We start from the raw sequence: 15,163 nt of genomic DNA, 5'->3' as shown, positions 1-15,163 counted from the left end.
TAGGTTAGATACGGATTTGTATGGGATGGTTTGGATAGGGATAATCCTTCCTCAGGCAGGGGGTGGTCTTGATGACCTCCAAAGGTCCCTTCCAGGCTACTGTTCTGTGAACCTCTGATTGTTGGGTGCTTCTATTACAGGCATAAACTCAGTTTCCCAGATGAAGACTTGCAGCCTGATTTTGGGGGGCTGATTTTTGGGGGAAAGATGCATCTGGTATGCTAGTAAATACAGCATGTTTCTAACTCATGGCAAGAACGAAAGAAGGTGGTAACAGGGACTATCCTATTAAGTCTCTCTCAGTCAATTACCTTCTATTTCTATCCTGGTAGGGTGGTTTCATGCAGTATAATTTGGGGCTTTATCCTGTTTTTACTATCCCATGCCCTCTACAGCATTCCTCTTCCTTCTTAGCACTTACACCTGTCATAACTGTTGATACAGTTAGGGACTCACTGCCACTTTTCACTTCACATCTATGGTATCTCTGTGTGACATTATTCTCTTTTAATTTCCAGTGCTGCCAAAGTTTGAAGTGTCAGTCAAAACACCAGGAAGGGTCTCTCTTTTAGATCAAGAATTCAAAGTGAATGTTTGCGGTTCGTAAGTATCCACATGATGGGGCAGCATATATTCATGTAGGCTGCAAAGCCAGGTTCAAGGAGCATGGAGCTGGGGAACAGAAGCTCTTGAATCTTAATCCTGGCTCTGCCAATATCTCACTGTGTGGTCTTGGCAAGGCACTTTACCACTATGATTCACTTTCACTTCAGGCTACATGATGCTGGTAATACCCACTTGCACACTGCTGGGGTCATGTATATTAATGTTTATTTCAATGGTTGAAGATAATAAATTGATATATGTCTACTCACTATTGGATTTTTTAAATCAGGATAAAGACATGGATAAAAGGAACAGAAAAAAAAGTCAGGAGAAGTTCCTAGATTAGTAGATAAGAGTGCCTTACATTGAGGTAACATTGCCTTACATTTGCCTCTGCCAAAGGGGAAGTGCCCTGCAGTCCTGAACGATGTTGCTTAATGGGACATAACTTGTTCTGTGCATGGAACAGAAAAAAAGAAGGACCAGGAAAAGGTCTCCAAACCTTGGGTTCAGTAAGACTCCAGTTTGGGTCTTAGAGCATGTCCATACTGCAGGCTGAACTGCTGTGTAGGGACATCTGAGCTAGTTTTAAATTAGCTAGTTTATGTCCTGGAAGTAGCCAGTGCTCAGCATAAGCTCATTTACCCATGTTCTCAGCTAAGCTCATTTACCCATGTTCTCAGCTACAGTCTGTTGAATAGACAGACTCTTAGTTTTCTGGATATATATTTGTTTCTTGTATTGAATCCAAAAATAGTGACCACACAATCTGTTTCCTCATTGTTTTCTCCTCTACTAGGTACACTTACGGACAGCCTGTGCAAGGAAACGTCCAGCTCAGTGTCTGTAACACACATTACTATCATAGAGAATGTGACCAACAACCCAAGAAAATATGTGAAAGAGTCAATGAACAAGTATGATGTTGGCCTGTACCTCTTCCTCTCTTCCTTTCCAACAAGTTTTGCATTTAATGCATCACACGGCTTTATTGGTTGACTTTTCATTTCTTGGGGAGTGCTGTGAGGTCCACCTAGAACAGATCTTGTTTCTGCCCAACATGTCATGGGCAGAGCTAGAGTCGAGGGAGGGAGTTCTCTTTATTTCTAGGAACTAAATAATTTGTTGGGGAATGTCATCTTAATAGCCTCAGCGCCTCAGAATTCTCATGTGTTTCAGAGCCAAAGACACAGAAGCCATGGGGAAACTGGGATCCAGGCCTCCACATTACACCTTAAGGATCAACTCTGTTTAGATGGAATGGCAGGATAAAGAATGAATTTAATCTATCATGTATGGGCCCTGCCCAGGGAAGTAGGTTACATACTGGGAGAGTAGTGACTGTGTATGCAAACCTAAAAACTATTCATCACTCCCAGCCTCAAGTATTAGAGCCTCTTTCACTGAGTGGGGCACATCTGGCAGGACATCAGGTTTCTCCCTGCTGTTCTCATGGGATGGCTAATTTCTGCTAGGCAAAAAAAGGCATGAGCCTGGTTTAAGTGCCTCATGAGAAGTGCAGTATCACTCCTCTGCAAAAGCAGTGGGAATAAATCTACTGCCAAGAAGCTGAAAGGAGCTGAGAAGCTGAAACAGAGAAAAGGGAGAGGTGTAAGCATGTCACCGGATTCAGTGCCAAGCATGTTACCCTGTTGGCTGCAAAGATATAATCCCACTCTGAATGAGTAGGGAAAGGAATAGTCACCTTTTCTTAGTAAACATATGCTTAGTGTTCTTGCTCACATATCAAGGGCAGTTTACAAAGAACATAAAAACCAGTTCTTGTGCCTTTCTTTGCAACTTTCTGATGTAAAAAGAAGTCCTGCAAGGGCTGGGTATTTATTTTTAATCTTAGTTTAATTCTTAATCCTATGATTCCTCCAAAAAAATTAGTATTAGAAATTTAGATTTTATCTTGACCTGGAAGCTTTAGTGGAGAAAGGGAGAATGTATGCACTTATGAAATTAAAATAGTGGGGAGAATAAATGGAAGGAAAAAGTGTTCTCAGTCAGATTCTGAAAGGTCTGTAGACAAGATTTTTATCTGATATGAGCTGGCTACTACTACTAAAGTCAAGGCAGGGTACTCATACGCTTTGAAGCTGAGTTTGTAATTAAATGTTCTGGTTGGCCAGTGCTAGAGTTCTCAGAAAGTGGCAGGACTGAGTTGGGGAAGGTGGCACTGAAATGGCAGTGGCAGAAGGTATGGTAAAGTATAGAGCAAAAGGAAAACAATATGACAACAACAGAGCAGTAGGTAGGTAGGTACGACAGCTGGAAGCATGAAGCTAAGATTTGCTAAGAGATGCAGAGCCTCTCATATGAAGACAAGAAGTAGGTGTCTGACCTTGAAACAACTGGGTTTTTTTGTCCCCTTCATAATCGCTGGCTTGTCCCTTCTTTTTCAGCTGGGGAAGGATGGCTGCCTCACCAAAACCATTCCCACTTCAAAATTCCAGTTATTTCGGTATCATCCAAAGATGTATGTTAGCCTTAACGTGGAGGCAGTGGTCACAGAGAATGGAACAGGTAACACCAAAGGGGGATAGTTGGGGAGGGCCAAGTCAGAGAGGTTGCCCTGTGGACAAATACTCTGTGAGAGGAGTCTGTGACTGCCTGCCGTTAGGCAGAGCTCAGCATTAAGAATCATTTCAAACATACAGTTAGTTATTCCCTCCAGATTTCTGGACCCATAGCCAGGTCACTCAGTAGGGCTTTTTAAAAGCCTCACATTTCCCCATCTCTGATTCTTTTGTTTTTTCTTTGCCACTGGGCCTCTCACAGGTGTGCAGATTAGCAGCTTTGACTCAGTTTTCATCTACAAAAGGAGTAAATATATGTGGTTTCAGAACATGGATTGGTACTACAAAAGGGGACTCCCTTACTTTGGACAGGTAGGATGGCAGAGACACAACCTTCTCTGGTCATGGAAAAGGGTCTCAGTTCTGCTCTGCTTATGGCCATCTCTACTCCCAGTAGCAGATTCCCGCGATAACAGTTCATGGCAATAGCCTCTACACCAAAAGTCTCCCCACCATGTTAGCTGCTTTCAGAAAACATGAGAAAAACTGGTTGGGATGTCAGTGGGCCAGTCTTCAGTCATAATTACATGATGTCTATGGGTCAAAGAAGCAATGGATGATCTGGGATGAAGGGGAAGGGTCATCATTAAGAAAAAGGATCAAAAGAGGGCCTCTGATTGCTTCAAGTTTTATGAGCTAGCATCCAGTAAAAAGCGGTGCCTTTCAAGGCCATTCCACCCCATTGGCTCAGAGAACAAGAGTCTGAGGTCAGGATGTGAATCGTGGTCTCCCAATTGGCAGCCTATAATCCACCCTTTATATCCTGGAATCAACTGTCATTGAAGAGTCAGGAAGGGATTTCCATGATGAAGACTAAGGATAATCTTTTATGCTTGATCCTTTAGGTAGTCTTCCTTCCCCTTTCCCTGTCAGCAGTATTTTCCCTGTGGTTCTTTGTCCTGTGGGTGAACCTCCAAAGGAATTCCTCCTCACCCTACAAAGTAGTCTGAAGGGTACACATGTGTCTTAAACACACTTCATTCTACAGCAGTCCTGCCTGCTGCTATTTACTCTCACATACCCCGCAAGATGTCTTTAGTGCTCCTCAGCCTTTGAAGCCAACTAAACTCATGAAGGGAAGTAAGCAGGCTCCATTTGCCATCTACGTTTCCTGGATCTTCTATTCTGTTCAGATCAATCTGAAAGATGAGGAAGGCAACCCCATTGCAAATGGGATCATCCACCTAGAGCTCAATGGAAGGTACCTGGCTAACTACACCACAGACAAGAACGGCGCTGCTCTGTTTTACCTCAACACCTCCAACCTCTTTGATCCCAAATTGGAGCTGAGGGTAAGTAACAGAAAGTCACAACAGTATCAGGGACAGTTCCTTGGAACTGGGCTACACAACTAAAATGGTATCAAGGGCCACTCGCAAAATGTTTGCAAGCAGGAAACGGGACAGCAGATGCAGGCAGAGGAGCAGATTAATGACTCACCATGCAGGGAGTTTGCAGGACTCAAGTTTTGCTTTCCAAATATTTTTTTTCCATTTAATAAAGATGCTTAACAAAGAATTAGGGTGGATGCCTGGGATTACCCTGTTGGGACATAGGCCCTATGTTGTGCACCTTAGAGAGAAATGCCTCTTGTGGGAGGGGTGCAAAGCACATTGGTGTTCTCATGGGCAGCAGCATCCTATGTGGCCTTCAGGGTAGAGGAGGCAGCTTGTTGTCGAGTGACTCACACTCTGACTTGGTGCAGCAATCTGAATGTTAGTAAGCAATATCCCCTCCCTGCCTGCAGCTCTTTCTGTTTTGTCTTCTTCCCGCTCACTCTTCAGTTAGGTGTTAGCCTCTTCAGCATGTCTGCAACTTCCTCTGCTTTTGAGGTTTTCCCAGAGCTTAGCCCTGGTTCAGATAGCACCAGAGAAACTAAAAACTGCTAAGTATACCCATGCAGGCAACAGGGGTGACTCCTGAAACCCCAAGGCAGGTCTGACCTGAAAAGAACTATTGAGGTGCACAAGTGCTTGAAGAGGGACAGGCTGTGCCATCAAGATGATGGGGGAAAAAGGGGCAGGGCTGAGGCACTTCCTTCCTGCCTCTCTTCAGAACAGATGTCTTCCCTGCTGACATACCCGACTCCCACAGTCTTCCCAGAGCAGAACCTCCCTGGTGGCTCCTTTGTTCTGTCTCACCCACACTGGATGCCCAAACCATGGGGAAAGCAGAGTCAGCTGATCCAGTCTGGCTGGAATCCATGTAGCTCTAGCTCTGCAGCATCCCCTAACACCCAGTGCCACTTTAGCCAGACCTGCAAGGCTCTGAGCTCACCTCTCTAACCTGTGTAGACCTCTGGAGTTATTAAGCATTGGAGCAGAAAGCAACCCAGCTGAGTTTGCTGTGCAAGAACAGCCCAGATGTGCTCATACCCTAAAATGCAGCTACACTTCTAGACACAGAACATTTTAGAAACAGGCATAATTAACATGTCTGATACTTTCACATTCTCTTCATTACATCATCTAATTGTTGTCTTTCCTCCCCCTACCATCTTCCATACGTTTCTTTTCAGGCAAAATATGTGGACTGTTCAGAGTTTGGTTGGGCAGACTTTGAGGACACTCATGCTGTATTCGACATCTGGCGTTTCTACTCCCGCACTAACAGCTTTGTTAAGATTGAGCCAGAGACAGAGCAGTTGAGCTGTGGCCAACAGAAGGCAATCATGGTGCACTATATCCTGAACAAAGATGGGTATGGGGATGCCACCAGTATGAACTTCTACTATGTGGTACGTATCAAGGCCCTGCTATGTTTGCCAGAAAACCTCTTTGCTTCTGACCACTACTGAGTAATCAGAAGCGTGTAATCTAAATAGGTTTTTGGGTAAAGATCAGAGCCAAGCCATAATCTTACCAAAGGGCCCCATCAGAGAGCAGCCCAGTAACACTTCTAGCTAAGTAAATACAAATTCCCTGAAATCAAACAGGGCTCTTCAGGGAGAGGAGAGCACAGAAGTACCGCCAGCTGGACTCTGTCTAAATCCACAGTTACACAGCTCAAAAGGAGATGCCAGAACTGGAATAAGGCAGGAGTGATGGGCACTGGTAGAGCGGTGTGGGGAACCCAGGATTGGAATAGCAGGGGGGCTGCAAGGCAGAACTAAGGGACACTAGCAGAGCTAGTATGAGGAAGAGGAAAAAGTAGCTTAAGTCCTGTCCACAACCCTGACTATTTCTTCTGAAGTTCCTTGTCCCTCATTTTCATGAGCATAATATTCACCCTAGCCATTAAAAACCTGTTCTACAGATTGTACATAAGAGAACCATCAATCTTGACTGGGTTTTCGCTGATTCTGTCTCATGGTGTCCTTTTATGAACAGGTGTTGGCAAAAGGCACAATTGTCCTCAGTGGCACAAAGGAAGTCAACGTGGAACATGGTAAGTGCTGGGATCTTGTTACCGTGGGGAAACAGAGGTGTGAATTGTAAAGTTTAGAGCTTGCTACCATTATTTCTAAAGTATTGTAAATGAAGCAGGATTAAAATTAAGTACAACAGCTAAATCAGATATTCTTCCTGAACCCATCTTCCACATAAGTTGCAATCAGTGTCACTTGTTCAGAAAAGTACCTGCGTTGCCTCCTGCAGTTCATAGCTCTGCAAGGAAGTAAGCACTGTAGTAAATAAGTGAAGTGCCCTCTGTTGCAGATGATTAGCGTGGCCCCACCCTTCATGAGGTGGAGCCAGACCAGTTTGTCCTGTGCCTCGTCTACATATCAGTTTTTGGAGCATCCCAGGACTTGTGACAAAAACCCCAGTTCCAATCATGAGTGAGGGCTAATTAGCAGAGATCCTCTGTGGGGGATATCTGAAGTACATGCATTTTGAGTAGTGTTATGCTGTGGTCATCCCTGGCTTGAAATGCTGTTGACTCTAGTGGGCCCAGCCCAGAGAACTATGTGGTAAATTGTGAGCCTTTGGTTTTAAAATGTATTTCTCATTTCCATGTGCTCAGGGAGAGCAGGGTCTGACAGTAAGGAGAGTAGGAAGGGCTTTCAGGGGAAAAAGTTGAGGGAAGCAGAGATCGCAGAAGGTATATGACCCCCCCCCCCCGAGATTTCTTTTCCCTGCTGTAGCAGTGGGAGGGGGACAAATTCAAGGCAAACCTCCAATAAATAGATTCTATACCTGGAAAATTCATAGATTCATAGATGCTAGGGTCAGAAGGGACCTCAACAGATCATCGAGTCCTTCCTCCTGCCTAGGCAGAAAAGAGTGCTGGGGTCAGATGACCCCAGCCAGATCCCTATCCAGCCTGCTCTTAGAGACCCCCAAGGTAGGGGACAGGACCACCTCCCTTGGAAGCCCGTTCCAAATTTTGACCACACTCACCATGAAGTTTTCCCTGATATCTAGCCTAAATCTGCTCTCTGTCAGTTTGTGACCATTGTTACCCTGAGAGGCACACTGGTGAATAGAGCATCCCTGGTTCCTTGCTGCATTCCCCTAATGAATTTGTAGGCGGCCACAAATTGTAACAACTTTATACATTTTCCATATGTAGAATTACAATTCCATACATACATTGTCATACAATCCGGGTCCTCTTCTATTCAAGTAAATACAGTACTGTGCTAGCCCAACATTTCCCCTTGCCTCATAACCACGGGGCACTCCACCATTGCTGCTGCTGCTGTTGCTCCACAAGCACTGGGGACGCTGCTCCACTGCTGCTGTTGTTGCTCCCGAGCACTGCTAGGGCTGCTTGCTGCACCATTGCAGTCGCTCCACCAGAAGGTGTTGCTCTGCCCCTGCACACAACTGCTGGGGGACACTGTTCTGCCGGTGCTGTCACTCCACACCACCACTAAAGGGCACTTGTCCCCCTTCAGTTGCTGATGCAACCCAACTCTTCTAGTCCTTAAACAGGCTTAAGAATTTTGGCTCTTCTAGAATTTAGTACAGACATGTCAAAAGATACAGACTGCAGGCCAGGTCCAGCTGACAGAGCCACATCCCTATATAGGGTTAGTCTGGGACCCTATCCAGCATGTGTGTGTGAAGGGATGCTCCAGGGGTCTCCCACACAATAGATCCTGTGTTCATCCTGGGTGGTCTAGGACTGTGCCACTTGAAGCACCCAACCCATTAAGTCCAGGACCTGTGTTGCATGTGGTGTCCACACCAGACCAGCTGCAGCAGTCTGGGATTGCAGGACTGCAATCCCAGACAAGCTGGAGCAAGCATCACAGGTGCTGGATCTCATATGCAGAATGCTTGGCAGGGTCCATGGATCCAATCTGGCCCATGGGGCCAGCCCTGTACCCTTTCAGCTTTTTAGAAAAAGAACAAGGAAGCTTGTGGACAGTGGAAACAAGGAGGAATACACAAGTATATCCCATATTTGTAGGGACAGGATAAGGAAGGCAAGGGCAGCGACTGAGTTCAGGTTTGTGACCCAAATCAAGAACAATAAGTCCTTCTTTAGGTATATAGGGAGCAGGAGGAAGACCAAGGGAAATGTGGGACCCTTGCACAGTGGGATGGGACAGTTGATAACAGATAGTCAGGAGAAAGATGAACTCTTTAATAAATACTTTGCGTCGGTGTTCCTGCATACAATTGGTGGTCGCCCGCCTGGTCGGACACTGGACGGATGCAGGGGGGACAATTGCCAACCAATGGGCAATGCCAAACTGGTGAGGGAGCCCTTAGAGCGGATGAATGTCTTCAAGTCGGCAAGACCAAATGGACTACACCCAAGAGCGCTAAAGAAATTGGCTGGCCTCATTGCGGAACCGCTGGCGAAGGTATTTGAAGACTTGTGGTGCTCGGGAGAGGTCCCAGAAGACTGGAAAAGGGCCAATGTGGTGCCAATCTTTAAGAAGGGGAGGAGGGAGGATCTGGGAAACTATAGGCTGGTCAAGTTGACCTCAATACTGGGTAAATTTTGGGAAAAAAATTATCAAGTTAATTTGTGAGAGACTGGCAGAAGGCATGATGCTGAAGGATAGCCAACGTGGTTGTATTGTGGACACATTGTGTCTGACTAACCTCATCTCCCTCTATGATCAAGTAATGAACTGCTTAGATGTGGGAGACGCAGTTGATATCATATACTTGGATTTTAAAAAGGCCTTTGATACGGTTTGCCATGACTCTCTTATAAAAAACTGGGAGAGTGTGGGCTGGCAGAGTCCATGGTCAGGTGGGTTGGGAAATGGCTAAGGGGTTGAACCCAGAAAGTGTTAGTGGAAGGGTCTGTATCATCTTGGTGGGAGGTGGCAAGTGATATCCCACAGGGTTCAGTTCTTGACCCCGTGCTGTTCAACATCTTTATCAAAGATTTAAATGAAGATATGGAGACTACACTGCCAAGTTTGTGGATGATACTAAGTTATGGGGAAAAGCGGTCACACTAGGGGATAAGATGTGGATCCAAGCAGACCTGGACAAGCTGGCAAGGTGCATGGAGCGGAACTAGATGCAGTTCAATAAGGATAAATATATAGTGCTTCATCTGGGGAGAAGTAATCAGCAACATAAATATAGGTTAGGAGGAGATGTTCTGGCCAGCACGATGGCTGAAAGGGACCTTAGGGTTATGGTTGATGAACATGACTTGCCAGTGGGACACTGTAGCCAACAAAGCTAATAGCATACTGGGATGCATTAACCAATGTGTCATGAGCAAGGCCAAGGAAGTGATACTTCCTGTCTACCTGGTGCTGGTGAGACCCCAGCTGGAGTACTGTGTACAGTTCTGGGTGCCACACTTCAAAAAAGACATGGACAATCTTGAAGGGGTCCAGAGAAGGGCCACAAGAATGATTAAGAGCCTGGAAGACAAACCTTATGAAGAAAGACTAAGGGATCTGGACTGTTCAGCCTGGGGAAGAGAAGACTGAGGGGATACTTGGAGGCCATCTATAAGTATGTAAGGGGTGAATATCAGGAGCTGGGAGAAAAATTGTTCACTAGGGTGCCCCAGGGGAGGACAAGGAGCAATGGCCATAAACTGTTAGAGGCTGGTTTCAGGTTGGATGTAAGAAAGAACTTCTTTACGGTAAGCGGGACCAGAATCTGAACTAGACTTCCCAAGGAGGTGGTGCAGTCCCCAACCTTGGAAGTCTTCAAGAGGAGACTGGACAGACACCTTGATGAGATAATTTGATCTCAGAAGTATTCCTGCCCAGAGCAGGAGGGTTGGACTCGGTGATCTTTCGAAGTCCCTTCCAGCCTTATTTTCTATGATTCATCCGGCCTGTGAACTGTTCTCATGCCAGTCATCTGGCCCACGGGACCAGATGAGATTTACACACTGGTTTTAGCAGATACAGACCTCAAGCTGACCCACTACTAGAAACTGCACTTATCGATACTTCAGGGATTTCAGCTCTTTAGAAACAAGTGGGTGACAAGTCCTATGCTGAACCCAGGATAGGGAGTTGCATTCCACAAATACTTTTTCCTGTGGGGCTTGATGGCAGACAACAACACCATGCCAGAGGCTGCTTCCTTCACAGATTCCACTAGGGCTTCATTGTCACCTCTGATGTGAGGGTCTCTCCAAGTCATAGTGATTGCTGAACCCTCAGCAACCTTTCCCAGTTTTCTCTTACAATATTAGTACCCTTAAGAATGTCACCATTTTGAAAGGGAAGATCAGTGCACACAAACCTGACTCACCTGGCTCCTTATAGCCAAACAATTAAAATACAGTTAAAACAAATGAATACAGGAAAACAGGCATAAATTGTTCCCATTCCTTCAGCCATACATACCAATGTGGATATGCAGATAAGGGACACAGTTCTCAACTGTCAGATTGTGTATCCCAATAGGGATATTCACATGGATGGGGAGCATCTGCATGTTCAATTAATTTGAAGCAATAAATTGCAGCATAGTTTGCACTAGAATTTACTGCTCCCAGATGCACCATTTGAACATGTGCCCAGGACTGCAGCATGCTGAGGCAGGTCAGAGCAGCCCCGACTGGCAGAGAACTGGGGGAAGCGGGACAGGGTATCAGCCTGCAGCTGGTCTCACCTGGCTCAGTGTGCTGCAGAGGAATTAGCTGGGGCGTGAGGGTGCTCCAGTGCAGGCAGCCCCCACACTGAAGCACTCTCATGCCCCAGCCAGTTGCATCAGTGCCTACATGTGTGTTGCTGCTCACAAAAAAACTCTGAAGCAGGGTAGTATTTGTAGACACTAAAATTTACTAGGGAGTTAATTGGGCAGCTCCATAGTAAATATCTCATGTAGACATGCCCAGGTTGTGAGAAAGACCACAGAGGTACATTAACTGGGTTACAGTCAGTCATATGCTATTGTTTCTGCTCATTGATTAGGTGACCAAACCTTTGTACATCTAGAGAATGACAAACATCACTTTGGGTGAAGTTACGTGTTACACTTAGATCATGGTGAGGTCTCTTAATATGTGGCTGTTCGCACGTTAAAGTTCCTTAGCTTGTGCTAAGTGCCCACTGAGTGTTTCAAAATTACACTACTTTAGGCAAGGGTTAACTCTGGGCTGTGCAACCTAGCTCAGTGGTGACACATAGGGGGTGTACACATAGGCAGTGCCCCACCCCCCCAGGGCACCTAGATTGGCCACAGGGGGACCCTCCCACCCAGTCAGTGAGACTAGTCACTGGGGCGGGGGAGAAGGGTATGTGTCCCCCCGAATAAGGCAGCAGCAGTCACTCATGACCTAGCTTGTGCTACAGTAATTTCAGTTTGCTCCTGAGAGATAAAATGAGAGATTTTCAGTCCTCCGGCACCCCAGGGTACACCGTTCCCAGCCCTTCTCCCCCACCTATAGCAGGGATAGAGCCCAGTGTCCTGGTTTCTAGCCATATCCTCTAGTGATAACTCTGAGCTGTGCAGGCCAGAAATAATATTATCCCTTAACATGCGATGGCTCACAGCATGCGCTAACTTTAACACATTTAATGTGCCACAGATTTAGATGGTCTAAGTGTAATGCATAATTTCACCCTTTCTGACGTGTTTTTAGGCTAAGCATCACTTTGGGATTTGTTATCCTTTTCCCAGTTGTTTGATAATGACTCCAGATATTCAGGAATGACAAATGCACAGCAAACTGATGTCTGTGCTTATACTGGTGAATAATACTCTTATTCTGGAAGCAATTCTCTTTCTAGCCTGTCTTCAGTTAAAGGATACTGGCAGGAGACTTATGCGTGTTTCACTCCTTGTGTGCATCTTTTGTCCTCTGTCTTTCTCCAGGTGCGGGTGAATTGCAATAGTCTAGCTACTCTCACAGCTAAAGCAACTCTCAATTAGATTAGGAGATAGAGGCCTGTGCTATTTGGTGCTGAGGGCTCTAGAATTGATCTTTGCAGACAGCATCAGGTGCTTTGTTGTGCCGCTTGCACACAGATTCTCCTGTGCAGAACTGAAGCATGCAGAATTCCTCATCAATTGCAGCATACATCCCACCACTCTCAGCCAGGTGCCATGTGCTCAGCATCTTAGTGTTGGCGTGGTATTGAGGACGGTGAGAGACAGGTCTCCCAATATCCAGTCATTTCCGTTTAAGGCAACTTTTAGCTTGCAGTAAAAAATCTAACCCTTCCACCAAAACCCCAATTCCTCCAATTTGCTCTCCTTGTTTCTTCTACTATTACCTCCATATTCTTTCCACAGATTTTCATGGCATATTCACTATCCAGCTGCCTATCAGTGAGAAGTTGGCCCCCGATGCCAGGTTGATGGTCTACACTGTGCACCCTCATAGGGAGGTGGTGGCTGATAGCACTTACCTGAATATAGAACTGTGCTTCAAGAACAAGGTGAGAACTTAATTTTCTCTTCAAGATGTGACCATATTGCCACAAGCTAGGGGAACCAGGTAGGTGTCGCTCCATTTACATCAGCCCTGGACTTAGGCTAGTCTGATAGGAGAGACAGAAAAGGAAGTGCTCACCTGGAGGACTAACAAAGTGAATGGCAGTATAGACAAGAATAGAAAGAAAATAGAAGAAGTTTACAGGAAGAAAATAGATGGAAACAGCAGTGAAAGGAGGAGAGGGAGATGAATGAGGGCAGAAATGGTCTTGTCAGTCCCAGAACAGGGCCTCCAGAAGACTATTTAATGGTGAGGACTTTGATTCACAGAGACAGTGAAAGATGAGAACCTATTCGTCTTCCCACAGTTGTCATTTATGCATCAAAATGCTTTTCCTCAGTAGCTACCATTTCTCTACTTAATTCCAGGTCCAGCTGCAGTTCTCTGAGAAACAGGAGCTTCCAGGCTCTGATGTCAGCCTCCACCTTGAAGCTGCTGCCAACTCATACTGTGCCCTGCGGGCTATAGACCAGAGTGTCTTGCTTCTGAATCCTGAGAGAGAGCTCTCTCCAAAGACTGTAAGTCTTGCCTCCAAGCCCTACACTCCCTTTACTCAGAAATATCCAGTCTACCATGTCATTAGCTTAACATGGCAGGGATGTGCCTACAGGCAGCTCTGAGTTCTCCTTCATGACCCTGCTTCCTAAGATCTTCTGTCCTGTAGACCCAGCATGCAATATGGTGGGATGTAACTGAGTCCATCTGCAATGTCTGCTTGTGTTACTACTTGTTGCACTAGCAGTTACTATCTTAGCACTTCCTGGTTACCAGGTCACATTTCACATGGGAATAACAAAAAATGAGGCCCTGAAAATGTTTAAATCTCCCATAGATTTATGGAACCAAAGGGATGTGTGAAGATTCAGTTCTATTGGTGCAGCTGCTAGAAAAGCACTAGTAGGACTAGTACTTAGACTTTGAAATTCACCTCTTCTTATCCACCTGCTGTTGGGTATGATTTCCCCAGACTGCATGCCAATTTGAGACCTTTCCTTATGCTTCTCTATTTTCATCCCTGTCCACCAGATCTACTCTGAGTTACGTACACGAAACTTGTATGGCTATTACTACCAAGGACTCAACCTGGAAGATGGCAAAAGTGAGCCTTGCATCCCCTACAAAAACGCCTTTTTCAATGGCTTGTATTATGTGCCTGTGAATGTTAGCCATGATGGTGATGTCTACATGGTTTTCAGGGTACGTGTTCTGAATACCTCCCTTACCCTGTTACTGTCTTATTGCCTTTGTGCAAGGAGCGGCATAGGAGGTAAAAATTGAAGGGAGACTTAGGCCTCTGATCTTTTAATGTTGTTCAATAAATGGTTCATACTACTATGGGAGAAGGTGAGTTTGCTGGAGGTACTGAGGGTCTCTGATAACTCCTGTTCTCCTCTGGCGGTGATGCTTTTTTATGCCAGCCTGTTAGTTACTATTAGCTGTAGTTATTCAATCGCACCTATGATATAGTACTCATTTGCCAAATCAGATACCATCACTGCTCCCAGAAGCTTGCAGACAAAAAAACAAAAAACAGACAGAGAATGGGGGAGGGTTACAACATGCAGGCAGAGTGGGTCAGAGAGAAAGCAACAGGATGAACTGTGGGTTCCATTTCTCAATGCTCTTGTGTGAACCTAAGCTATTTCTGGTGTGCTGGGACTTGATGATACCTTGTTAATTCCCTGTTTATATCCTGATGCCTTCAGGTCTTGAGGAAGGAAACAAGTGATGAGAGAATAATGTGGGATGGAATCCTCACCCCATGATGTCAAAGGGAGTTTTGTCATTGACTTCAATGGGGGCAAGATTTCACTCCTAGTATAGTAGCCCAGTAAAGGAAAGAGCATGGAGGAAGTTACAGGATCTTGCTCCCAGTGTATAGGCAATGATTCCCAGGCAGGGTGCCAAGATTTTATTAATGGTGCCATTCCACCCAGCCCCTGCATGAGGAGATAAATATTCTCCTTCCCTATTTGGCACTCTGTGCCTGCAGTGCCTGTGGATGTTTCTCTGGGGATTGCTGCTGCCTTTCCATGTCTTTCCTACTTCCAAGCGGCCCCAGTGCCAGCCCCCTCCATGTTCTCAGCAGCACTCTCTGGTGCAAGTGGGTAGACCAACAGACAGACCTGCGATTTGCAAACCAGCTT

At 45.7% G+C, this 15,163-nt stretch overlaps 1 protein-coding gene across 1 annotated transcript in view; it reads left to right on the top strand.

Moving 5' to 3' along the window:
* LOC149866634 (ovostatin-like) overlaps window positions 1–15,163 on the top strand; it is a 50,381-nt gene that overhangs the window by 13,827 nt on the left and 21,391 nt on the right. Inside the window, exons 7-16 of the mRNA XM_090043984.1 lie at window positions 519–603; window positions 1,406–1,523; window positions 3,015–3,135; window positions 3,391–3,500; window positions 4,322–4,480; window positions 5,707–5,925; window positions 6,518–6,575; window positions 12,815–12,960; window positions 13,385–13,534; window positions 14,043–14,213. Of these exons, the coding sequence (XP_089900110.1) occupies window positions 519–603; window positions 1,406–1,523; window positions 3,015–3,135; window positions 3,391–3,500; window positions 4,322–4,480; window positions 5,707–5,925; window positions 6,518–6,575; window positions 12,815–12,960; window positions 13,385–13,534; window positions 14,043–14,213 (1,337 nt within the window). The remainder of the gene's footprint in view (window positions 1–518; window positions 604–1,405; window positions 1,524–3,014; window positions 3,136–3,390; window positions 3,501–4,321; window positions 4,481–5,706; window positions 5,926–6,517; window positions 6,576–12,814; window positions 12,961–13,384; window positions 13,535–14,042; window positions 14,214–15,163) is intronic.

The sequence above is a fragment of the Crocodylus siamensis genome, chromosome 4, assembly GCF_052110815.1.
Source record: "Crocodylus siamensis isolate JL-2025a chromosome 4, ASM5211081v1, whole genome shotgun sequence".
Taxonomy (NCBI): domain Eukaryota; kingdom Metazoa; phylum Chordata; order Crocodylia; family Crocodylidae; genus Crocodylus; species Crocodylus siamensis.
This window is presented reverse-complemented; position numbering and strand designations above follow the sequence as displayed.